The 27,331-nt window shown below is 42.3% G+C and overlaps 1 protein-coding gene across 4 annotated transcripts in view; it reads right to left on the reverse strand.

The window, feature by feature from the left end:
• Window positions 1-877: 877 nt before the first annotated feature.
• Window positions 878-27,331, reverse strand: part of pou2f2a (POU class 2 homeobox 2a) — a 54,432-nt gene continuing 27,978 nt past the window's right edge. Inside the window, exons 1-16 of one of the 4 annotated variants that reach the window (XM_058054150.1) lie at window positions 18,162-18,323; window positions 13,580-13,645; window positions 13,154-13,188; window positions 11,559-11,615; window positions 11,080-11,199; window positions 10,630-10,971; window positions 10,355-10,460; window positions 9,030-9,121; window positions 8,791-8,943; window positions 8,575-8,716; window positions 8,338-8,486; window positions 8,048-8,245; window positions 7,713-7,963; window positions 7,528-7,596; window positions 6,818-6,891; window positions 878-3,847 (exon numbers count right to left, since the gene is read on the reverse strand). In XM_058054150.1, coding sequence (XP_057910133.1) covers window positions 3,516-3,847; window positions 6,818-6,891; window positions 7,528-7,596; window positions 7,713-7,963; window positions 8,048-8,245; window positions 8,338-8,486; window positions 8,575-8,716; window positions 8,791-8,943; window positions 9,030-9,121; window positions 10,355-10,460; window positions 10,630-10,971; window positions 11,080-11,199; window positions 11,559-11,615; window positions 13,154-13,188; window positions 13,580-13,645; window positions 18,162-18,228 — 2,253 coding nt within the window. In that variant the 5' untranslated portion in view covers window positions 18,229-18,323 and the 3' untranslated portion in view covers window positions 878-3,515. Of the gene's footprint in view, window positions 3,848-6,817; window positions 6,892-7,527; window positions 7,597-7,708; window positions 7,964-8,047; window positions 8,246-8,337; window positions 8,487-8,574; window positions 8,717-8,790; window positions 8,944-9,029; window positions 9,122-10,354; window positions 10,461-10,629; window positions 10,972-11,079; window positions 11,200-11,558; window positions 11,616-13,153; window positions 13,189-13,579; window positions 13,646-18,161; window positions 18,324-27,331 lie in introns of those variants that run through there. The other 3 variants (XM_058054149.1, XM_058054151.1, XM_058054152.1) reach the window with 3 other exon arrangements.

Consider the following 27,331-nt stretch of genomic DNA (forward strand, 5'->3'; position numbering starts at 1 on the left):
ACTACAAAAATCTATAGAAGCACTAACAGATACATTCCGTCTAAAGAGTCAATGTGGACAAAAAGGCGTCACCTTTGAGGCGCAAAACCTCCACATCTAAAAGTTTGGGTTTTTTGTTTTTTTTTCGGGAACGATTCTCGTGCGTCGACTGTTTTGAGCGGATCGAAAACCAAATCGTCTTTGGGTAAATAACACGCTTCGCCCGAGGGCCTGTGTGGGTCATTAGAATCACAGAATCAAGCGCCTCCTTTTTTGTATTTTTGGTACCCTCTTGTGGGCAAGACCGTCACTTCTTTTGTGTGGTTTGTTATTTTCAGTGTTTTGAAAAAAAAAAAAAAAATAAAAATCTGGAAGCTAAATTTTTCACAGTATTTTTTTCCTTTTCACAACCACCTGATAAAAATCTCTAGCACGACTACAAAAAATAAAAATAAAAAATTAAGGAGCTTTTGTGTAGTGAAGTAAGCGTTTTTCCAAATGAGCCGTGGTCATAATAATAATAATAATAATAATAATAATAATAATAATAATAATAATAATAATAATAATAAGCACTAAGGTACAGTACAGAAAACATCAGCATCAAGAGACACAGCAGAGAAAAAAAGAACCGACCGACAGAAAAATAAAAGATTCAGTTCAGTGAGGTCGTTTGCGTTTGGTTCCATCCAGGACCAAAGAGCTTAGGCTGGAGAGAGAGAGGCGGAGGACATGGGGGGGGGGGGGGGCTTGGGGGGGGTTTACTGTCCTTCATCAAGGCCTCTTTCCCCCCGTCCCCGTGTACCTGCCTGCCTTTTTTTTTTTTTTTGGGAGCCTCACCTGTGCTACACACTTCAAGGTGGGGGGGGGGGGGGGGGGGGCTGAGTGTCCTCCCCCTCTCTTCCCTCCAGACACATTTGGTTTGGTGTTCGTTATTTTTGGTTTGCTTCAGTCATTCCTCAGGTTGGTTTGTTTTTTGGTTTGGGTTCATTTTTGGTATCCTCTTAGAAAAGATGCGACGCCTGCTTTGCTCACGTCCGTGTGCCCCCCCCCCTCCTCCTCCTCCTCGCTGTTGCCTTCCAGTAAAGCATCAGTCTCCTATAGGCAAAACTTTTAGACATTTCAGGAGGAGCTGATTTCCCCCGGAGGTGAGGGTGGGGTGTCCGTTTCGGCTTCCTTAGTTGGTCAACCCGAGCACCCTCTGCCCCTCCCCCCCTGCTGACACCTCAGGGTGTGTTAAGTTCAAATGTCTTAAAGATGAGGCTTTTGAAGAAGCCTTGAAAAATGCTTTGGTTTCCATTTTGAGAGTTTAATGGCAGTCGGACATGGCAGTGACGAAAATGATGATGATGATGATAATGACATGATGATGATGGAGAAAGACAAAAAGTTGATTGAAGAAGCAGGAAATCAGAGGTAAACAAATGTCTTATTTGATGTTTTCTGATGATGTGCCTCCAAAACTCTCTAAAACCCCCAAAATATTTACTTTTGGCTACCCTTGATTAGTATTACTAGTCAGGTCCGGTTTGAGACCAGCATTATGTTCTTACAACAGCCACACTGGATCACGTCGGGGTCACCAATGTGTCCTTTTATTTTTGGTCTTTTAAAGTACTCATGACACCTTATTGTTTTTGCTGTAAAAATGACATTTAAAGGCGTATTTCATATGTTAGACGTGTGCTACAATGTTGACTTTTGTTAAGGTTTCTCTCTTTCTGGAGTCTTTAACAGAATGCGGAAGTGACATCACACACAGGATGTCCACATTGTTTAAATTTTTTTCGTATTGTGGTGGAATTTCTGTTGTTATGGATCATGTAATGGATCAGGCAAGTGTAAATAATGGACACCGTCAGATTCGTCAGTGCTGTGTTAGCGGACATTTTTTATATTATTCCTCATTGAGAAGAAAGTTGTCCAGTGTCAAAGTCAAAAACTCAAAAGTTGTTACACTGTGGAAAAGTGTACCAACGTGACAGGAAGTAAATCCTAATTTTTCTGCTAGATACATTCCGTCGGGCTGCACGGTGGACAAGTGGTTAACGCACAGGCCTCACAGCTAGGAGACCCGAGTTCAATTCCACCCTCTGCCATCTTTGTGTGGAGTTTGCATGTTCTCCCTGTGCTTTACTGCGGTTTCCTCCCACATTCCAAAAACATGCTAGGTTAAATTGTCCATAGGTATGGATGTGAGTGTGAATGGTTGTTTGTCTTTATGTGCCCTGTGATTGGCTGGCTAACAGTCCAGGGTCTACCCCGCCTCTTGCCTGAAGACAGCTGGGATAGGCTCCAGCACCGCCCCGCAACCCTCGTGAGGATAAGCGGTAAAATTAATGAATATCGGTGCGGCAATTACTGCAAGCAAAACAACAATATTATTGATGCTAGTTTTTCTGTGTATATCAGGTGTTTTGCTAAGTGAGTACTTTCATTATATTTGGTGTCATGAGTGCTTTAAAAATGGATTTTTGGACCACAAATTGTGCTTGGGCGATAAACTCCCGTCATTTCTCCACTTATGTAGGTAGTATAAGAGCCGTAACAGAGGCGGGAAGACGCCTGCGTGTAAGGGTATATCCTTCTGTGTGAAAGAAGTTTGCCGCAATATCCCGAAAGGCAATTAAATCTTCTGTTACAGCTGGGAGTAGCACGGCCATCTTGTGGCATTTCGGCCTGAAAGAGGCTTGAGTACATTTGAAGCGTGACCTCTAAATCCTGTGCAAAAAAAAAATGGGGTGATACGATGAAGACGACGATGGCGATGAAGCAATGAGACTGCATGATAAATAGTGCTAGTATAAAGCGAGGCTATGTAAAGCATCCTGATGAGGCATGAGGGAGGTATGAGAGGATAACAAACAGGATGTGTATGTTAAGCTGTGGAGTCCTGGTCCTGGATAGCTTCAGTATTTATTTACATGTCCTTTTTGAATAAAGCTTTTCTCTCCGTATTTTTTGGTATTTGGGATTTTGGTATGGTTGTCTTTTTTTTTTTTTTTTTTTGTCATTGTGTGTTCCACCGTAGCCGCCTTTCCTCCTCTTCTTCTTCTTAGGTTATATTTTTGGTTTAAACTTCTCCTCCTCTTCCGACAGACCCGCAGCTTTTTTTTTTAAACAAAACAAAAAAAAGAAGTCCTCGTCCGTTGAATTCTTCTTGTCCTTTGCCATGTTGAGTCATTTTTGGTTTTAGGCTTCTCCGCTCGTCTTAAAGAGTCACTTTTGTTGTAGAGATGGAGAGTGCCATGCTGACTGTTTGGCTAGATAAAGATTTTTGGTTTCAGTCTTCCCGTCATTTCCGCCCCCTTTCTCCGCTCTTCTATCGCTCCCTCCTTCCCTCCCTCTTTCATTCTGTGGATTTTTGGCATCGTAAGACGGCGAGGGAAGGATAGATGGCGTGAAGAGCTGCCGGAAGAAGAGCGCAAGAGACAGAGGGAAGAGCTAGCTTTGGTGTGAAAGGCGAGAGTCTTCCTTCCTTCCTTCTTTCCTCCTTTTCTCCTCCTCCTCTCTGATTGGCTGCTCACCGGCCACCGTCACTCCATCTTGGACCCGCCCAGGGAGGTGGGGCTGTGTGCCATTTCGATGGACGAGCAGGAGGAGGCGGGGCTGGAGCAAGGGGAAGGTGAGCACAGGGAGGGGCTGATGCTGCTGGCTGAAGGGGCAAAGGGGGAGGGGAGGGAGGCTTTGGCTACGGCCGCGCTGACCAGTCCGGCGCCGGGGTTCTGGCCCATGTGGAGGAGGGCGGGGTGGTTGAGGAAGAGGGAGGACGCCAGGTTCCCCGCCTGGCCGCCCGACGCCCCCAGCATCATCTTACCGCCTCCCTCAAGACTGGAAAGAGGCAGCTGACCACCACTGGCTGCTAGGGCTGGGGGGGCACAAGGACAAGAAAGGCTCCAATCAGACAAATATAAAGACACTTTAAAAATATAAAGACAGTTACATCAGGCTATTGAACGAGAATTACAAATAAGTATAGTTACTGTATTATGAATAATAATAACAATAATAATAATAACCATAATAATAATAATAAAATAATAATTACTTTATTTAATTACTGTCAAATGATTAATCCTGACTAATTAATCCTGATTAATCACCAACAACAATGACCATTTCTACTTAATTTAATGAGGACAGCGCTAAATGATGATATGTATTTGGATGTATTTACAGCTCCAAATTAAATATAACATAACAGAATGAATAAATGAAATACAACCGAATATGTCAATCAAAAATCTATCTGTCCGAATCCCACTTTAACCTGTGTTATAATGAGAAACTTGCCTTGAAGGCAAATTGTGAATTCATGGATTAAAAATGATTTATTCAATTCTTTATTTATGAAATATATTTATTCAATTGGTCGAGTGGTTAGCGCGCAGACCTCACAGCTGGGAGACCAGGGTTCAATTCCACCCTCGGCCATCTCTGTGTGGAGTTTGCATGTTCTCCCCGTGCATGCGTGGGTTTTCTCCGGGTACTCCGGTTTCCTCCCACATTCCAAAAACATGCTAGGTTAATTGGTGACTCCAAATTGTCCATAGGTATGAATGTGAGTGTGAATGGTTGTTTGTCTATATGTGCCCTGTGATTGGCTGGCGACCAGTTCAGGGTGTACCCCGCCTCTCGCCCAAAGACAGCTGGGATAGGCTCCAGCACCCCCCGCGACCCTCGTGAGAAAAAGCGGTAGAAAATGAATGAATGAATAATAATAATTAGGGCTGTCAAATGATTAATCCTGAATAATTAATCCTGATTAATCACTAACAACAATGCCCATTTTTACTGTATTTAATGAGGACAGCGCTAAATGATGATATGTATTTGGATGTATTTACAGCTCCAAATGAAATATAACTGAATGAATAAATGAAATATAACCGAATATGTCAATCAAAAATCTATCTGTGTAACAAACATCAAAGAATCGAATCCCACTTTAAACCATGTTATTATGAGCAACTTGTGTTGAAGGCAAATTGTGAATTCCTGGATTAAATGCCAAATGATTTATTCAATTCTTTATTTATGAAGTATATTTATTCAATTGGTTGAGTGGTTAGCGCGCAGCTAGGAGACCAGGGTTCAATTCCACCCTCGGCCATCTCTGTGTGGAGTTTGCAACTTCTCCCCGTGCATGCGTGGGTTTTCTCCGGGTACTCCGGTTTCCTCCCACATTCCAAAAACATGCTAGGTTAATTGGCGACTCCAAATTGTCCATAGGTATGAATGTGAGTGTGAATGGTTGTTTGTCTATATGTGCCCTGTGATTGGCTGGCGACCAGTTCAGGGTGTACCCCGCCTCTCGCCCAAAGACAGCTGGGATAGGCTCCAGCACCCCCCGCGACCCTCGTGAGAAAAAGCGGTAGAAAATGAATGAATGAATAATAATAATTAGGGCTGTCAAATGATTAATCCTGACTAATTAATCCTGATTAATCACTAACAACAATGGCCATTTTTACTGTATTTAATGAGGACAGCGCTAAATGATGATATGTATTTGGATGTATTTACAGCTCCAAATGAACTGAGTATAACTGAATATGTCAATCAAAAATCTATCTGTGTAACAATCGTCAAAGAATCGAATCCCACTTTAAACCATGTTATTATGAGCAACTTGTGTTCACAGACAATTGAAGGCAAAAGTGAATTCACTAATTAAATGCGATATGATTTATTCAATGATTTATTTATGAAATATATTTATTCAATTCTTTATTTATTAATGTATTAAAGTCAATGAAGTAAACAAATCCAATGTGAATAAAGCAGTCCATTATTAAGCAGTCCGATATGTGTATAGTAATTATATCAAAGCTACTTATTGATGAATTTGATGACCAATTTATTTAGTCATTTAGTAATTCTAAATTTCATGACAGCTGCATCACACAACATGAAAGTTAGTTAATTCTAATTAATTAATGGCTAATTTTATGTTGAATTTTCATTATTTATTTTATTGACTTCATATTTATTTCATATTACAAAAAAAAAAAACCTCAGAATGCAATTGCATCTGGTCAAATCATTCACAATAGCCGCAGGTGTGAATAGACAGTTGCCACGGTAACACCTCTCGTTTTATGATGCCCACCGCCATTTATTTACCTGCCGGCCTGCCGTTTGAAATGCACCATTATCAGAGTACAGCATTATGGACCATTTAATGGAGACACTTTTTGTACCAGTTACGCTCCTTCAAGTCCAACGAGAGTGTGAAATGTGCTCGTTACTTCTAAAAATAGTTTTTCACCTTGCCTCTATTGCTGCTGCACATATAAAATGTTTTTACGGTGACATTTTGCTTTAACAACTCATGCAGGGATGAAAGGATGCAGATGAAGGAGGTGAACACTCACAGGAACACATTCGCACACAAGCCACATCTTTCACACTCATGGATGGCAATGACGTAATCAGCCTTGAATTGTGGATTTGATGGGGTGTCAGAAGATCTCGCAAGATTAAAAAACATGTCATGCGGGTGCGATAATACACAAATTAATCACACAAGTGAAAATTAACTCAATCTTAACTCAATTCTTTGACTCTCGCCAAAGATAAATGGCATGAACGGAGTGAGCCCTATTGTCAGTCATAGAGCATCTTTGTCTTGGTGGGTGGAGGCGGGGCCAGTAGCATACACACACAGTGTAGAAGAGTATTAGAAGAGTATAAGTAATGTTAAAATCTAATCTCCTATATTATCTCATCTTGTGACACCCCTAGTATTTGAATGAATTTATCCAGAGTGAGACACTTCTTTTTTCTCCTATCTTTGCAGGATAAAACACTGGTCTTTACACACACACACACACACCTTGAATAGTGGCCAGGGGATTGTTACCGAGGAGAGCTTGGTTCATCCCTGTGTTAACCCCCATCACAGTGTTCCTGTTATATCACACGCACACACACACACACACACACACACACGCACACACATGTAAGCATACATCCACAAACACACACAAGTAGAGGAGAAAAAGGGCAGGAAATAAGCAAGTTAAGCAGCAAGAACACGCAGAGGTTAAATTGAGTGTTAAAAAAAAGATGAGCAGGATGTTGAACACTTACAGCGTAACCGTTAAAGTCATATAATTCACATTTTAACCACATTTTCATGAAAAAAAATTGTCTCTAAAGTTACCGCCACAGAACGGCACCAGTGATTACAAAAAGGAAAAGTGTGACGACAACAATAGAACTGGAAATGGAGCTTATTGCAACACTTACCTGAATCGTGAAAAGGAAAAATGTATTCTAAATGTTACAAAATACACACAACCGCAAAGGGTCCGCTGTATATGTACTGTATATCCACACATATAGTACTGCAAAAAGTTGCATAGAGTTCTGACGACAATGCGGAACCAAAATAGAAAATTCCATGAATGTTATCATTAGGTAAGAGTTAGGGCACATTCGTTATACTTTGCATTATACTGTTTGTAAACAATCCCATGAAATGATCCCCACGACTTTGCCTTCCATATGTGTGTGTGCGTGTGGGAGACATGTCTTATTCACCTCAAGTTTGCAGCAAAATCGGTGATGTAGCTAGACACGTCACCGTTCTTTTTACCCATACGCCACAAGCTGTGAACACACACAAACACACACATAGTTAGCATGCACCGCTTATACGAAACAGCGACTTGTCCGCATGTGTGTGTGACACTGATTTGTATTTGTATGATTAGCAATCATCTTACCCAGTGTTCAGATTGAGTGTGCTGTGGCTGGAAGTGGCGGGGCTGGCCGTGCTGCGGGGAGGACCAACAGGAGCGGCGGGAGGAGCTGCAGTAGTAGGAGGAGGAGTCACCGGGGACGGTGCGGAGCTGTGAGAAGGGTGACTGGAGGTGAGGGACGTGAGGCTGGAGGTCAGAGGGCAAATGGGGGACATGGTGGTCGCCGCCGTTGTGCTACTCAAACTGGTCACCGCCTGTGAGAGCTGACTGGACATCTATGAAGGGAGTGCGGTGATGAAACAGGAAATTAAACATTTTTAAAAAATGTTTCCAAATATTGACTTGTCATCACCACGCACCATGTGAGGGCTGTAGCAGGGTGGCTTGTGTGGGGGCGGCGCCGTGGCGGGCTGGCTGGGCAGGGGCGGGGTGGCGCTGTTGGGATTGATGCGTTTCTCTTTCTGCCGGCGGTTGCAGAACCACACCCGGATCACCTCCTTCTCCATGTTGAGCTGCTCGGCGATCAGCAGAATCTCCTCTGAGGTAGGCTTCTGGTTCTGCAAGCGGAAGTTTGCAAATAATTGTTTTATTTTAATCAAAATACACCACTTTTTAGAAACTGTTGGGAATAATTATTGCAGTATTTTACCGTCAAGAAAGCACGCTCCAGGGCAACGCGTACATTCGTCTCAATGCTGGTTCTCTTCTTCCTGCGGCGGCCGGGCACACCATCGAAGCCCAGTGAGGGGCTTGACAGCGAGCTGGGGCTGGGCAGGGTGCTGTCTATGGACATGGTCTCTGGAGGGGGGGGCAGTCAGAAACACACACAGTCAGTCACAGACCTGAAAATTCTAAGAGATGCACACAAAGAAGAATAAAGCTTCACCTGCGTCGTTTAGCCACTTCTCCAGCAGCGGCTTCAGCTTGCACATGTTCTTAAAGCTTAAGTTGAGGGCCTCGAAGCGAGAGATGGTGGTCTGGCTGAAGTCGTTTCCGTACAGTTTCCCCATAGCCAGGCCCACGTCTCCCTTGATGGGTGAGGAAACGAGACTCAACCCCAAATAATGTATCACACACGCACCATAGAATGTTGTTACTGTACCTGCGTGAAGCCCAGTTTGATGCGTCTCTGTTTGAAAGTGCGGGCGAACTGCTCCAACTCCTCCAGGTCGCTCGGCTCCTCGGGGTGGGGGGTCACGGATGACACTGTCGTAATGCCTCCTCCTCCACCGCTCACCTCCATGCTCTTGTCTCGCTGAAGAAACATATTATTATACAACATTATACAACATATTTCCTAACAGGAAGTAACCAAATACGATTCCACACCCAGCAACCTACCTGTGCTTGCAGTCCCATTCTAGTTGGAGCAGACAGCAGACTCCCTTGGTTTTGTTGAGGTAGCGGAATAAGATTTGGTGTCGACAGGAGTCCTGAAAAATGCACACATTTTATGAAAAAGTATTAAAATATTACAATATACAATATGGTGCTATGACAAAATGCTCTCGAAACGTACAATAATTAACTCCACAAGATGTTTTTCTTTGGTATATTGGTGATGCCGCCACACAAAGAAAAAGGTCTGGCTGCTCAGTACAATTCATTTGGTAACAATTACACACACACAAGTTAATTTTAGCATGCAGATGCTGAAGTAAACACAGTCACTGTACACAAAACAATGCAGCAGTACCTATAAAAGGACACTAGGTGACAGTATACGTACACCTTTGTGTACCCTCTCCATTATGTGCATTTAGGGCAGGGGTCTCAAACATGCGGCCCGCGGGTTGAGGCCCCCGCCTTGATATGAAAGTTAAATGTTAGTGCGGCCCGCGCAAGTTTGATATGGATGCTGTATGGTATCATGTACCCAGAAAAAATTATTACGTTTGATTAATGTTCATGTTAAAGGTTAAATAACAGTTAATGGTTATCCTCCCTATCCGTGTGGAAGTGGTAAGTTTTTGGCTATTTAAGTTTAAAGGAAATAACTTGAAGGCTACCGTTTAGGTCGCTAGCTCTCGAGTTTGCAAGTTAGCATGTGTCTCAAGACCCTGCAGTTGCGCAATATGTTGTAAATAAAAAGAGTATAAATGTGACTATAGTCGTGTTTTGTCATGTCTACAGGGCTCTAATAATAATTTGTTAATTTTAATCTGAAAAAAATAATTTGTCTACCCACCAACTATATGTGGTTTCTTAAGTTTTTATTATTTGCCGTTTTATTATTATTATTATATTTATTTATTTATTACTGATTGATTTTCTTTATTCTTGATTTGTTTATTCATTTTTCATCTTACTTTGTGTAGAAAAATAAAAAGCAAGATATTTGAGAACAGTGGAATGTTTTATCAGAGCTGCCTGTATAGTAAACAAAGGGTTAATGAAGGTGTCAGCCTGCAAGAAATTCATTCACTAATTCATACTCACATCATTTCCATTGTTTTGAAATGAATAGATAGCTGTGCTGTGTAAATATGACAAACCTATTTTTTCAACAAACACTGATGTTTTTAGCTCATTTGGCGCCACCTGTTGGTACACATGTGCATCCTTATCCAAATCCAATGTCATATTCGATAAGTTACTTTAACAATGACAAGCGGAAGTCAACTGTTATCATGTAACGTATTGTGTTTATATTTCGGTCACACTACCTTGCTGTCCCTGCTGCGCTTGCGGGAGGAGGAACTGGGCAGGAGACGGGAGTGGGTGGCCCGGCACCAAAACCAGCTGCTGGAGATGTAGCAACTGCTGGATGTCCTGAAGATGATGAGAACATTTGAATGAATTCAAAATGAAGGCGCATGGATCCAAAAAGAGGAAAAGGCGAAATGCATGCGAGGTGAAACAAGGCTGTTAGGTTGAGCCACGACTGCTCCATCAATCGTGAGCAGTTCATGAGCAAGGTGCTTTCATTGGCTGCCAGTACCTGGGCGGTGAGCTGGATTGGCTGAGAGAGGGTAAGATGGGGCGGAGGAGGTGGGGCGGGGACGCTTTGGGCAGTGTGTTCCTGTGTGCTCTTTCCCTGACCCTGCGCCTGCTGCTGGCCTGTTTGTCCTGCTTGCTGCGTTTGCTGCTGCTGTTGCTGCTGCTGGGTTTGCTGATTGGCTGCGGCGGCGGCGGCCGCCTGAGCTTGCTGATTGGCCTGGGCGGCGGCGTGGGCCGCGTGAGCGGCGTGCGCTGCGCTGGACTGCTGCACGGCGGCGGCCAGGAGCTGCGCTTGAGCCTGCTGCAACAAGAGCTGCTGCTGCGCCGGCAACAGAGCCGTGAGCTGCGAGGCAAAGACGCAGGAGAGGGTAGCGTGCAGAAAAGTGTTAATGCAAAGTTTGCAGCAGGGAAGCAAAGCCAAGCAAAGCGCCATTTGAGATGTCTCTCTCACCCCTGCGAGCTGGGAGCCGGTCAGCATGAGTTGTGTGTGTTGCAGGGCTGTCTGGGAGGGGGTCGGGCCGTGAGAGGGAGTCAACGCCGGGGACATCTCGCCACACTCTTCCATCTTATTCTAAACAACACAAAACATAAAGTTATACCTCAAGAGCTGCATCATCTCTCCCCGAGGAGGAGGGGACACAGTTATTTGCATTCTCCCGCAGTGTATGCAAATTTGAACGAGTTGTGTAGTATTATGATTTATTTAGGCAATGCATGGGAGTTCTGGGAAAAAGGGGAATACCATCAGTCTGTTGGTTTATTTATATTGAAGGATGGGACAAAAGAGCAATTCAGAGCTCTCACGTTGCCGACATACAACTTAGCGTGTGACGTTAAAACACAAAAGATAGGTAAACATGAGGCCAGACGTGCATACATACACACACACACACACACACACACACACATTGAGTCACAAAACACACTCACCTTGCTGCTGCTGAGGCTCGGCGACAGGGAGAATGGATTGACCTTCATTGACTGAGTCTTGAAGCGGAGAAAAAGACTGTTGTTAATAACACAAAGGGTATATAGAGCATACACATATAATACAAGGGCTTTGCTATTTATGTACGTTTATTATGAGTTTTCATATGTTTTGTGTCCGACATCATGTTTACTTCCACAATATGAATTCAATTCAATTTCAGCTGCACAATCAACTGAGACCCGACTAGCATTCAGTTACTAATACAATAGGGCAAAATATTACAAACATCTATCAGTGTGATGTACTTCTACAGCATACACTGTAGACTACAACCACAATAATAAACACCTATTGTTAAATCAACACATTTCTATTTCTATTTTATTTACACAAAACATTTACGTATGTTGGGTTGATTGGCAGCTCTAAATTGTCCATAGGTATGAATGAAACTGAATGGTTGTTTGTCTACATATGCAATTGGCTGGCGACCAGTCTAGTGTGTACTGGTGTTAGCTGGGATAGGCTCCAGCATAACCCCCCGGAAAGTACAGTGGAATCTTGACAATTCAAACACCGTAAAGATTGAATCATGTATACAGAGCAACATTTTGGGAAAAAAACTGGGAATGTGTGATGATAACCATAGAACAGAATAATATTATAATAAATAATTCTACATTAATACAATATTCATTCATTCATTTTCCACCGCTTATGCACACTAGGGTCATGGGGGTGCCTGAGCCTATCCCAGCTGTCTTCGGGTGAGATGCGGGGTACACCCTGGACTGGTGGCCAGCCAATCACAGGGCACATATAGACACATTCATACCTATGGACAATTTGGAGTCGCCAATTAACCTAGCATGTTATTGGAATGTGGGAGGAAACCGGAGTAGCCGGAGAAAAAAAACTGGGTATCACTGAGAATGTGTGATGATAACCATAGAACAGAATAATAATATAATAAATAATTCTACATTAATACAATATTCATTCATTCATTTTCTACCGCTTATCCTTACGAGGGTTGCAGGGGGTGCTGGAGCCTATCCCAGCTGTCTTCGGGCGAGTACACCCTGGACTGGTTGCCAGCCAATCACAGGGCACATATAGACAAACAACCATTCACACTCACATTCATACCTATGGACAATTTGGAGTCGCCAATTAACCTAGCAATTAACCTAATCCACACATTTTGGAATGTGGGAGGAAACCGGAGTACCCGGAGAAAACCCACGCATGCATGGGGAGAACATGCAAACTCCACACAGAGATGGCCGAGGGTGGAACTGAACTCAGGTCTCCTAGCTGTGTGGCCCATTACTACAATAATGTATCACAATAAGCACCGACAATGTGTCACCGCAGTTTTTGCAACACAACACATTGGCTTGGTCATTTATGCAAATGAGACCCGTGGTGGATTGTTTTAACATGCACAACATGGCTAAGTTGACAATAGTAACAGAATAATGGAATGAGTACACATTTTTTTGATTTTGCACTTGATTTTCCATAGTAGTAAACTCCAGGAAAAATATTTTGAAATATGAACAAACAGGACGCAATGATCATTTGAACGTACCTGGTGATTGGATTCAGATCCATTGGGTTCTGATTCTACATGGAAAAACGAAAGAAAAGATGTGAGTGTAGAACCCCAATGTCTAACTTCAATACAATCGATGCAGCATACGGACAATTAATACGGACAACGATGAGCCAATTCAAGAAACAATACAAACTGTATTAGGAAAGCAGAAAGTGAACAAATGTAACAGTTACTGATTGTAAAAGTACCAGATGGAGGGGTAGGATTTAATAAGCTTTGCTTCTTCCTACTCCTTTTGGACATGTGGAACTGTGAACTGATTATGTGATGCATTCAATTGTAATCTGATGCATGTTCAAATTAAATAAAACCATTACCATTACCATTATTAGCATTGTTCTATATTATACAATGGTTATTATTATGTTAATGATATTATTGCGGGTAAGATGCTCTCACCTGTGCTGTCCAGTGGTGAGTCTGCCCCTACTTTGTCAACCTCAGCTGGCCTTGACATCCTGATATCTGCACACACAGACACATGGCAAGGAGTCAGTGAAGATAAGAATACCAAGTCAGGTAGCAACTGGTGACAAAATGTTGCCAGGGGAGAATCGAGAAGCCTTCAGGTGCAGCGTGGGAGGGTTCGCACTGTACGCTCAATCAGTCACGAGCCCGATCCAGCCCACTTTCATTCATTCATTCTTTCCAATTAGTGGTCGAAGACAGAGTAGGCTGACTGTCAGAGGTGTCGGCTGCTTCTAAATTTAGCTTGAGGTGTTTACGTGGGAGTTGTTTTGGCGCTAAAAATGTCTCACAATGTGTGTCGTGTCATTCAGTACGAGTCCTGGTGGCTTGTTGGTTCATACTCGCCAACCACGACAGAGACAGTCTGAGATATTATTTCCTTTACTATGGGCTGCAGTACTTTTATTTAGTCAAACAAACTGTGGGACAAGTTTATGTTGCAGATAACCTTCAATGCACACACACACACACACACACACAGCTACTTCCCTTTTGTGAAAACATGCAAATCTGCCCAACGACCAACTAATTATATCTGCCACCTGCATAATAACCCCCCCCCCCCCCCACACTCTTTCCATTATACACTTTTAGTACCAAGAGAAGCCGCAGCATTGCAGATGGTGATTTAGCTGTAAGGTTTTTTAGAGCAAAGCTGAACCAAGCTTGGGTCCAAACGTGTTCTCTCTCCACTGGGGGGCAGCGGAAAGCCACGGTCATACAGTAAGAATGCTGACCCACTGATGAATAGTAAATGGTCAATGTAATAAATAATGTTCAAGAGTAGCAGAAAGAGAAGTGGACGTGTAATAAAGCGTACAAACACCGCAGCCCCTTTCACACTGCTTAAAAGACGGCCCGGTTACCTTTTTACAAAAGAGTGACCACCTTTGGAGGTCATATCAGCGAGACAGAGTCTGTGCAATTGTCACTATCTGAGTATTTAAAAAATAAATTTTGCACATCACATCACACCAGACACTGACGTCACTTTTCTAATTATCTGATAGCAGGATGCGGTGTTGCTGTGTGAAAGCAACACCGCATCATTCATTCATTCATTTTCTACCACTTTTCCTCACGAGGGTCGCAGGGGGGTGCTGGAGCCTATTCCAGCTGTCTTTGGGCGAGAGGCGGGGTACACCCTGGACTGGTCGCCAGCCAATCACAGAGCACATATAGACAAACAACCATTCACACTCACATTCATACCTATGGACAATTTGGAGTCACCAATTAACCTAGCATGTTTTTGGAATGTGGGTGCATATTCAGTTAATCGTAATAAATTACGTCAAGAAAAACAACAATGGACCTAAAACAGAGCCTTGGGGTACTCCTGAGTTGTACCTGACCAACAGCAATATCAGCTTTTTGAAAAGGCAATTTAACACGGATATGGGAGAAGTTGACAACAGAAACTACAATGATTTTGTTGCATATCCATCCAATCCATTTTCTATGCCACTTATCCTCATTAGGGTCCGGGGGTAAATATTGAATCATGTATACAGAGCAACATTTTCGGAAAAAAGAAAACTGGGTATCACTGAAAATGTGTGATGATAACCATAAAACAGAATAATAATATAATAAATAATTCTACATTAATACAATATAGAGCCTATCCCAGCTGTCTTCGGGCGAGAGGCGGGGTACACCCTGGACTGGTCGCCAGCCAATCACAGGGCACATATAGACAAACAACCATTCACACTCACATTCATACCTATGGACAATTTGGAGTCACTAATTAACCTAGCATGTTTTTGGAATGCACGCATGCACAGGGAGAACATGCAAACTCCATACAGAGATGGCCAAGAGTGGAATTGAACCCGGGTCTCGTAGCTGTGAGGTCTGCACGCTAACCACTCGACCACCGTGCAGCCCTGTGTGAAAGTGCAGAGTTACAGTAATTTTCTGCCTGTGCTGGGAAGTGTGCAAAAGGAACAAGTGATGTTTGGACCCTTAAGTGACGACACCGCCTTCCACACTGCTTATCCCCCCTTTTTTCACCATGACTGTGCCATTTACACAGAACAAACACATGATGAAACTAACCCGGCAATTTTCCAAGTCCAGTTTTTGTGTTGAAAGCAATTGTTCCTCTCCAATATGTATTTTATATATCTGGTGCTGACCTTGACTCTAAATCAAATAATAATACTTGAAAACACACACTGTTACAACTGTTTCACATTCTCTGGGTTCTGTGTAAAAGGCACAGATAGTAAATGTCCGATCTATTCAGACCCTGATGCAGAATCTTCCTGTAAAAGTTTGCTCTTTTTATGTATTTTTCCTCAGTGTCTGCGCCGTTCCGATGATGACATTAATCTGGCAAATTTACCTTCTGAAGGATGCCATGTTGCTGTGTGAAAGCACCAAAATAATGTGATAATGCCATAGATTACTGTATAAAACTCAGACATATTGGCAGTAATTGCCCTAAAATATTACTGCTATGCAAACTGACAAAATAATACTGATTAAGTTATTCAAACTCAAGTACTCAAATAGAATACTGTACAACAGATAAAAGGCTGAGGTAATAAAACAGCCATAATGGTAAACTCCCCTCCCGTACAGTACTTAAAGTGGCACCTCTCGTATATAGAGGTGCTTACAGTACACGTTGGCAGGAGCCACGGTGAAAAGTGTGTATTGATCGACATACCGTATATACGACATGAAAATGGCAGCATGGTGGATACCGTGGTTGTTAATACTGTGCTTGGGACAGTATATCAAGATAGTGTCTTTTCTCTCACTTCCCCATCCTGACTTCCCCTTATTGCCACTCCAGTACAGTAGTGTAAGTTAATATAACTCTGTTAATATTAGCCGCACATACACTTAATAGTACCATTTAGAGTTTGCAACTCTCACTTCATCTGCACCAGAAATTAAACTATTCATTCAAATGTTTATTTGGCACACGATAAAACCAATGCAGTGATAGGCGCTATCACTGCATCTCAAGTGTGTATTTGCGATACACTCACTTTTGTGCTGCATAATCCTGTGTCATGAAAACATGATGCAACACGAACTGGCGTCAGGTTTTAAAATTATTTACAGCTATGAAGCACAAGAACAGTTAATATAATTGTAGTATTCGCATCAATTGTGTGTTTGCACTGTGAGTGTGTTTGCACTGTTTTGTGCTATTGGACCTGATGTGTAAAGTACTTCTGTGTATGTATTACAGCAATCAAAATAACTAAATAAGCTTCATAACAATTATTGTTGTGCTTAAATGTCAAATTATGTGATTTATTCCAGCCAATCAGTGAACAGTAGTAATAATTATAATCAAAATATTATAATAATACAAATAAAATTGCATAATATATTTTGGAATAGCCTTTTATTGTGGCCAACCTAAGGCACACCTGTGCAATAATCACTCTTTCTGTTCAGCATCTGAGGTGGATGAATTATGATTGTTATATACATGTATACAGCACACTATAGATAACATTATAGTGTATTTAAATAATGATATAAAAACTGTTGAAATTAAAAATTAAAAAAAATTAAAAACTGTAAGAAATTATTCAATATAATGATTTTTTTTTACCACTGGTACATAATCGGCAATTTTATTTAAACGTTAGTATTTGTTTTCAAGCCTAACATTAATATGTAAGCCAATTTCCAAGAATATTAATTTGTGGTCTACAAAGCAGGATTCTCAACTTGTGGGTGGATACACAAAAGTGCACCACAGACATACTATTATGTCCAAAAATACTAATTTAACTTCTTTACAGTATATTAACATGTATACATTGAATTATTTTATTGTATAGATATGTGAAATATCATATTTAGGTAGTAGGGAATTTTTATATTTAATTTCACTTTATTTCTTTAATAAGCTGACATGCACTTTGCACATGTATGATGTGGATTTATGTTTAAAAAGATGAAAATACAGGAAGTAGATACAATTATTTGTTACTTTAAAAAAAACCCTTGATATATAAAACCACTATTATTGTAAGTATCCTACTGCTTGAGGGCAATTTAGCTGCCCCATTCAAGAATAGACTGATAAATAACTTATTAATGATGGGAATTTAAAAAAAAATGAAAGAGACCGTCTTGATTAGTGAAGTAACATTTCTGCTGAGGGCAGGGGAAGACATTTAGGGGTAAACTGCTGAGCAAGATAACAAGCTTGACCTAAGCTGACCATTAAAACAAGGTTAGGTGATATACTCTTTTTCGGTCTATTATTACACTTATTACACTCAATCTGAATTTGAATTAAAAGCGGCACAGCACGTGCACGTTATTTGCGAGCTCGAGACTTTGGACGGCGTTGGAGTGCAACCTTCTTTATACCAGAAACAGGACACAAGACCCGCACTTTCAATGTAAACATTATAGTGTCTGACCTTTCCTGACTGACGTCCATCTTTCTCCCCCCTTGCTCTCTAATGCCCCCTAATTAGTGACACTCACACACACACACATACATGTTAAGGGCTTTCATGCTCACCTGGCAACCACATCGTGGAAAAGAAGTCGTTCTTGGTTGCTATTGCTGTTGTTGCTGCCTTCATCATTTAGTTTGAGAATGTATATACTGTGCAAAAAAAACAAAAAAAAAATCGAAAATATGAGCATTTTATCCCCCCCACGCCCCCTCTTCACATGTGTCTCTCTCTCGCTTTCTATCTCACTCACGTGCTCACCTAAGCCCCGCCTTTTCCACCACATCCTGCATTACAACAGGAAGTGAGGTTAAAAAAAGAGTGGGAACTCTACACGCCATACAAAGGGAAGAAGGAATAATAGAAAAGAAAGGAGGCTATGTGAAGCTTGGTAGGTAAAAAGAGGGGGAGAGAGAAAACGAGGGGGCTGCTTGGAAAGTGCCGTTGGAAATTATCACTCACACACACACACACACACATAAAAAAACGGTTTGATATTTTGACCACAATGCCCCCACTCTCAAGTGCACACCATAATAATCTTTTTTTTAAAGTAAAAATTGTGCAATGTAAATATGCACGGAAGGAAAGAGTCACAACCACATGCTTACTGTAGGTATTATGCATGGATGTGGTGCTGACCATCCTACACAGCCCGCATGCGCAGCAGTAGCAGCATCGGAAATTTGATGAGACACGATCAACAAAGCCTACGAGTTTGCTAAATATATACATTTATATATATATATAAATCGGTGGGAGAACTGTTCCAAATTTAAAACAAAACAAAACATAAACGCTAATAAAAAGAGATTTGAAGTGCTGCACCACCACCACCACCACCACCACATGTAAGTGGTGCTGACCACAAGGTGGCACTCTTGAGCCTTTAGTTGATAAAGTGTTAGCTCCAAGAGGTGACCTCTCCTGCCTGGTCACTTATTCACACACACAACAGCAGCAGCAGCGGCAGTTCTTCTTCTTGATTCTTTATTTCCAGCCATACATTAGCACACTCTGCACACATTTCACCCACACTGGGGAGAGCGAAGAAAAAAAACACTTTAAAGGAGTGGAAAGAATTATATGGATGCTACTGTTACTAAAATATAAGCACCAAATGCGATGATGTGAGCTTATGACCTATTAGGCAGCAGATGTGTTTGTCTAATTGGATGTGACCCCCGCAGCAGGCGTGTTTGTTGACATGTGTGTGTGTGTGTGTGTGTGACTGCACTTGGGGTCAGGCGTGGGGTGACAGTGGTGGTGGTGGTGGGGGCACATCTCTAGGTCAGAGGTCGTCTGGGCAGTCCGGCTTTGGCCGTGACCTTTGTTCAAACCTCAATCTGTCCTCATAGCTAGCAAAGTGTGTGTGGTGTGTGTGTGGTGTGTGTGCATATTTGCCATGGGTATCGTTACTACCAAAGCTTGCTACTACACTTGCAGTTCATGGCCATAGAGGGTCTTCCTGCCCGCCCTGGGGGCAGCCTTGGTTGCCGTGGAGACCAGACCTAGCAACACTGCAGCTTTGCCATTTAAGATGATAGTGGGCTCGATTGACTTATGAACCAAAGGGAGCATTTTGGGCCTCCAGAAGTAAAAATATACTAACAAGCGTCATTTAAAGCAAGGGTGGGCAATCTGCGGCACATGGGTTTTGTATGGCCCAGGAGGACATTGTGCAGGGTATTATGCCCAATTCGGATTTTGTGTACAAAAGACAAAACAAAATTCCCAAAAAATGTCCAGGAAGTGTCACACATATGCAAAAGCACAACATCACGTGCATGGCCATGTGTTTACAAAAGTAAATATTGCAGCGGTGTGTGCTAATCTTTGTGCATTTGTGGCTATTTCAATTCATTTTTGTGCAATATTTTCTTACGCCCGAGTTCAATTCCACCCTCGGCCATTTCTGTGTGGAGTCCCTCATTCCAAAAACATGATAGGTTAATTGGCGACTCCAAATTGTCCATAGGTATGAATGTGAGTGTGAATGGTTGTTTGTCTATATGTGCCCTGTGATTGGCTGGCGACCAGTCCAGGGTTTACCCCGCCTCTCGCCCGAAGACAGCTGGGATAGGCTCCAGCACCCCCGCGACCCTCGTGAGAATAAGCCATAGAAAATGAATGAATGAATTTTCTTACCCAGACTGTAGTACATTGGATAGATATCAGATTTACGTAGATCTCCAATACTGTATGAACAAGGCCTGAGTTGCACTTGAAAAAAATGAAAACATTTAGCAGTTCAGTGGATCAGTAGAAAAATGTGAAACTGGGACTGTATATAGAATATTTTTGTCAAATACAAAAAAATGTCCAAAATGAGTCAAACATTTAGGACATTTAGGACCGTAGCCCTAAACCTAACCCTCTAAACCTAACATTTTATTCAGTTGATAAATGTATAATTCATAATTACTCATTTGAAGGAGTTGCATATTTTGAATCATGTGAGAAATATGGAAAACGTAGCAATACTCCATTCATCTTAGTGCAAATGTGTGTCACTGAAAATTAACAAATTAACTGTAACATTAACAAAAAAAAGTGAAAAACGACAAAGGTGGAAAACATGGGCGGAACATTTTGACGTTTGAGTAATGTGGAACTTGTAACAATTCTTAATCATTTCAATTGGAATTTTCGTCATGGAAAATGTGGAAAGACAGTTGAAGCAGGAATTTGTGAAAGGTGAACAATATAAATGGACAATTCCTGAATGAGTTGAATGTTTTGAAATTATAATGATTTGAAACAGTTGAGAAATGTGGAACTTGTTCTCCATTTATTTCTATTGGATTTTTTTTTGGCACAGAAAATGCGGAATGACAGCAGAAGTGGGAATCTTCAGATTGTAAAAAAAAAAAAAAATACAAGCAATCATGTCCTGACTGGGACAAATATTCTAAGCTTTGAATGGTTGAATCGGTTCAGATATTGTATCAGCAACTTGTAACAATTCTCTGTTAATTTCAATGGAAATATGGATTTAGTGGTAATGTAGGAATTTTTGGGATGTAAAAAACACACGAGTTGAACATTTCGGTATTCCAAGGATTGGTATTGGTTGAGAAATGTGTAAGTATTTAAGCATAACAATCCAATGACAACTTTACCATTGACACAATAAACATTCGATCAATCCATTATATTTTTCATAAATTTAGCATCATTATGAGCTTACACACACGCACACACACACACTATCTGATAGTGGGACCCTGGGGAGGAGGATGGGGGTAGGCTGAGGGCCTCTAGAGCGCCATCAATCACTCCACTGTCACAGAGAAGACTATGGGGGTATAGGGAGATGTTCGAAAGACAGAGGGACAGAATGGTAAAAAAAAGGATGGAGGTGAGGAAGGTAGAGGATGTGTGTGTAATGGGTCATTGTCCAACCTATTCTGAGGTCTTTAAAACTAGTCCAGCGGTCCGCCTTCTCGGGTTTCAGCCTTCCTATTTCTAGTGGCGCCACAGGCCCGCGCCTCTAATTCACCTAATCCATCACATTCTTCGTCTTACGGCAGGGACTCGCGTGGAAGTCCTCTACGAGCAGTGGTGACACCGCAAGGTGAGAGATTAAAAATCCAGTCTAGTGTTTTGGGCGGGTTGCAGGTTGCGGCCCCCATGAGGAGCGGCAGGATTATAAACAGTGCGGAGAGGTTTTTTTTTTTTTTTTTTTTAAGTACACTCTCGCAGTGTTGGCCGCCACGGGAAAACACCTCACTGTGCCGACACACTTGCAACACCTATTCCACTCCTGTCCAAACACCTTTTTACCTGCAGGCCCCTCCATAGATCACATGGTCAGCCCATAGGGAGCCAGCTGGAGACGGCCGCTGTTGTCTCCCAAGGTTGACACTCAAATTGTATTCTGGAGAAAAAGGGGGCAACTGGGAGGGACAAGCGGCCTTGAGAAGGAGGAACGGGAAGAATCATCAATTAGCCTTCATCTTAAAACGATGACAAATTAGGATTGTTGGGGGGGCGACCTTTCTCTCATTCAAACTTTCCCTTTTTTCCTCAGACCTTGCTGGTCAGCAGCAGCCGTGACATCACCGGCCACTCTTCTCGCCTCCGATTGGACACTCGGCCACGTTGCTTGGCAACAGCAGTGAAAGGTCTCAGAGTGAACGTGCACGCCTCTATGTGTGTGTGTGTGTGTACGTCTGTGTGTGTGTTTGTGTCTGTTTATAGCGGCGCCAGTGAAAGGTGTGCGGAGCCATTTTTCCACGCCTTTGCCCTTTATCCGTGCATGAGGAATGATGGCGGGGCTTTATCTCGGATCAAAGCATGCAGATCATCACATATAAGAATGAAGAACGGCAAAGCTTGTTAATGAAAAATGAAGAATCCAAAGAGTGTGTGTGTGGGAGTCTGCAACTTAGATCTCCACAAATAAATGTGTATGTTCTCATTGCATATGTGTGTGTGTGTGTGTGTGTGTATGTGTGTGCGTGTGTGTGTCTAAGCCCCCGGGAGTGGGTGGTTATTGTATCTGACACAGCGGCTCTTTCTTGCGCCTCATATTTCTGGGCCGATCGATTCCTCTGACTCCCGACAAGACAATAATCGCACCTCCCTCTCTCACTCCATCACTACCATTATTACTGACCTCCCCGGGGAGTGAGCAGGGTGGAGGGTGAGGGGAGAGAGAGCGAGAGAGAGAGAGAGAGAAAGAGAGGAAGGAAAGAGGGAAGAATGAGGAAAGGGTGAGGGATGCGAGGGAGACACGGAGTTGACAAAATGAGCCAATGATGATGAAAAAGCAAGCAGGGACAATGTTGAAAGTGAGACAGGACGAGTTGGCCCGGGAAAAAGGAGACATCGGTGGAGTGGAGAGGGAGGGAGAGAGGAAAGGTGAGGAGGAGTAAGGAGGGACAAAGGAGAGGATGCTACAAAGATGGTCAACATGATGCTTTCAAAAGCAACGGGAGATGACAATGAGCAGAAATGAAGGGTAGAATTGCATCATTCATTCATTTTCTACCGCTCACGAGGGTCGCAGGGGTGCTGGAGCCTATCCCAGCTGTCTTTGCGCGAGAGGCGGGGTACACCCTGGACTGGTCGCCAGCCAATCACAGGGCACATATAGACAAACAACCATTCACACTCACATTCATACCTATGGACAATTTGGAGTCACCAATTAACCTAGCATGTTTTTGGAATGTGGGAGGAAACCGGAGTACCCGGAGAAAACCCACGCATGCACGGGGAGAGCATGCAAACTCCACACAGAGATGGCCGAGGGTGGAATTGAACCCTGGGGGTAGAATTGCAGTATGTTTTAAATGCATTGGTCTTCATGGAGGAAAGGAACTAACATAACACTTAACGTAAGTTCAAAGTGTGAATTCTTACTATCAGGAAAAAATAAATACAATTTTTCAATTTAACATAACAAAAAAATAGTCAAAAAACTGAAAAATATCACCTGTGACCTATGAAATATTTTCACTATAGTGGATATTTAGAAGATTTTTAGTGTGTGCTCAATATGAAAATAAATAAAATATGTGCTAGTAATCTATTCATTCACTTTCTGCATCACTAGGGTCACTGGCATACTGGAGCCTATCCCAGCTGACTTTGGGAGAGAGGCGGGTTATACCTTGGACTGGTCGACAAAAAATCATTCCCTCACATTCATACCTATAGCCAATTTTGAGTCTCCAATTAACCTAGCATGCATGTTTTTACATTTAGGGGGGAGGAAGCCGGATGACTCCACACACAAGGAGAACATGCAAACTCTACAGAGATGTTCTGAGGGAGATACAACCCCAGGATGTCAGGTAAACATGCTAACCACTAGGCTAGTGGTAGTAATGCACATTTTCTATTATATATAAAAAAAAAAACATGCTAAGTTAATTGGCGACTCCAAATTGTCCATAGGTATGAATGTGAGTGTGAATGGTTGTTTGTCTATATGTGCCCTGTGATTGGCTGGCAACCAGTCCAGGGTGTACCCCGCCTCTCGCCCAAAGACAGTTGGGATAGGCTCCAGCACCCCCCCTGCGACCCTCGTGAGGAAAAGCGGTAGAAAATGAATGAATGAATGAATATTAAAAAACATGCTAGGTTAATTGGCGACTCCAAATTGTCCATAGGTATGAATGTGAGTGTGAATGGTTGTTTGTCTATATGTGCTTTGATTGGCTGACCAGTCCAGGGTGTACCCCGCCTCTCGCCCAAAAACAGCTGGGATAGGCTCCCCCCGTGAGCACAGCACCCCCCGTGAGGAAAACCGGTAGAAAATGAATGAACGAATATTAAAAAATATACTAAAACTGGACAAATGCCTGTGATTTTTCCGTTGTTGATGTTAGCTTAGATTGTTCATATCGGAAATATACCTCCAAACATTTTTTTTTACTTTACTATATTTTTAGACACACTTGAGAACCCTTAATTATTTACATTTAATGTAACTTAGATCGAATACATGTACAATTTATGAACTACTATATGGTATAATTGCATATTTTCCTGTGCGGTACGGTTCTATAACCATAATAATACATGAATATATCTAATCTTAGCATGATTAGCTTGTTAAAGGCATGAGACGTGATAGAATATAAGATATAAGCTACAACAAAATTAGCGGAGTGGAGATGAAGGATTTGCTGTCTAGTAATAAAGAAGAGAATGAAAGACAGGGACCATGTGCAAGGGTGGTGGGGGGGGGGGGGGTGAAAGCAAGAAAGTCTGAGAAATATATAAGAACACACACACATACACACACACATATATATATATATATATATATATATATATATATATATATATATATATATATATATATATATATATATATATATATATATATACGAAGAGATGTCTGAAGTGCCGTGGAGGTCGGCGCTCAGAATTATTATTAAATTGACAAGAGCACAAGTTGATTGGCAGGCAAACTCCTGCGCTGCCATTCAAGCAGAAAAGAATGGAACGCACAAATTCACAGACAGAACAATCAACACAGCATGTCAAGACACACACACACACACACACACTCTCTCGGTCGCCCTTTGTGTGAGTGCACAAGCGGCCTGTCACTGTTTGCTCCTTCTTTGAATCCAGATTACAATTACAGTAATTGGCTCTCAATTCCAGGGATTGCTGTTTGACCCCTTCACCTTTTTCCCCTCCCAGCCGCCTTCATCAATATTCCTATGCCGCCACCTCCTCGCTACACCTGTATCGCCACATCCATCTTTCTCCTGGTTCTACCCCCCCACCCCCTCACTTCCCTCCGATCCCACCCCCCCCTTACTACACACTGCATCCCTTCCTTTTCATTCTTTTCCTCATCACATGATTCTTTTGCTCTCACATAGTTGAGGGAATCTATTATATACTTTATTCATGCTGCATTTATTATAGAGAGATGTGCCATAGGGTCCGCGGTGTATTTTGTGCATTGGGGAGGGTAGAGGTGAAAGAGCGATAGATAAAGAGAAGGAGGTGAGAAAGGGAGGGGTGATGGAGGTGGTACCGGTGATAGTGATTGTGGTGGTGAAACGAGCGAGGAGGAGGAGGAGGGTTAGGAAATTGGTCTGGCTAGCGGAACAGCTTTTCACCTCACTCTCTCTCTCTCTCCCTCTCTCTCTCTCTCTCTCTCTTTCTTTCTCCCCCCTTTCTCTATTCTGCTTTGTATTCTGCAGAGATGACAGGGGGAAAGCTTTATTGCTCCGAGTTTGTATCGATCGGGGCCCCTTGGAGGGGGGAGGCCGGAGGACGCGCTGAACGAGCCCTTTTTCAACGACCGATGGAAAAAAAAAAAAAAAAGCCTCAACAAAAGCCACCCCCCCACCAACACTACCACCACCTCCGCTGTGCACACACATACCCCTCACTCGCAAGTCAGAAATTCAAATTCATTTGCTGTTGTATTCTCAAAGGTTAGAAGAAAAAAAAAGATGGAGAAGGAAGCGTCCTTGGATGTGATAAGCAACAACACTCAAACAAACTGAGGTATAAAGGAATGCAAAAAATGTCAATATTTCTAATTTTTCCACATTTCTCCTTGTCTGTCCTCCTCCGACTGCATTTACAGTAAAAAACTACTCCCGTTCTTACATTTAAAGTGTCAAAAACCCTCCTTAAATAACCAATCGACTGGCTTTGTTTTGCTGTTAATGACAAGGGGGGCGTGGCCTGGCCCTGACGCTAACGCCAACTGACCAAACACTTGACTCACACAGGGGCTGTTTATCCGTTAATGGCATGCACAGCGCCGCAGCGAGAACAGATTGTCCATCAAGGGAGGGGTTACAGGGTTCAAGTCCATGACCAGAGGGCTAGAGGAAGGTTAGGGGGGTTGTGGGTTCAACTCCCCAAGGGGGGGTGAGGGAGAAGAACAGCATCACTGCTGTCTCTGTGTCTGACCCCTCCCTAATACAACAATAAACAAACCCCCTCTTTCAACTTCACCGGTCATTTTTTTTTTTTTTTTGGCTGCGCTTGTCCTACTGCTACGCTGTGTCACTTCAAGTCCCCAAAACAAAAGCCGACATTTTCCATGTTGTTGTACTCTTAAAAAAAATGCACCAACAAGAAATACATGGGGAGGTTAACCTCAAAATTTTGCCCTTGTGGAGGCACTAGCAATACGTAATTCAAATCCATGTTGCTGTGTGAAAGCATGCACTGTTGTTGTTTTCTATGTAAAAAGCAACAGACTGATAAACACCAGATGCAGATTTTTTTTTTTTTTTTTTTTTGCAGGACATATTGTATACACAACCACGTATTGTATAGTATATGACGCACTGGATACACAGAAACAAGACACTGTTGTGGCACTGGCATTGTTATCCCTTTCATTGTCTAACTGCTGGATGCCATGTTTCTGTGTGAAAAGGCAGATAATGTAGTTGTGGCAATATCTGCAATATTTTTCACTAGTTTCTGTATGAAAGGTACAAAGACCCAAGGGTATTAGTGAACAAGAGGATCCCACATTCATTGATCATAGAATTCATTTATGATACAGACAGGCAACAATGTCATACAAATGAATGGAACAGAACGTAATATGTCATGGAGAAGAACTTCGGCCATGATGGTGAGCAAGAGAGGTGGGCGGGGCTAGCCACACAACAGTGTACAACTAGCTCTGAGCTGAGTATAAAATAAAGTTATATGCTGTGCGTACACTTTGAAATGGATGAATGTTATTTACTGAACATGATTAATATACTGTATATTAATATATATA

Source organism: Doryrhamphus excisus, chromosome 17 (assembly GCF_030265055.1).
Source record: "Doryrhamphus excisus isolate RoL2022-K1 chromosome 17, RoL_Dexc_1.0, whole genome shotgun sequence".
NCBI classification, from domain to species: Eukaryota; Metazoa; Chordata; class Actinopteri; order Syngnathiformes; family Syngnathidae; genus Doryrhamphus; species Doryrhamphus excisus.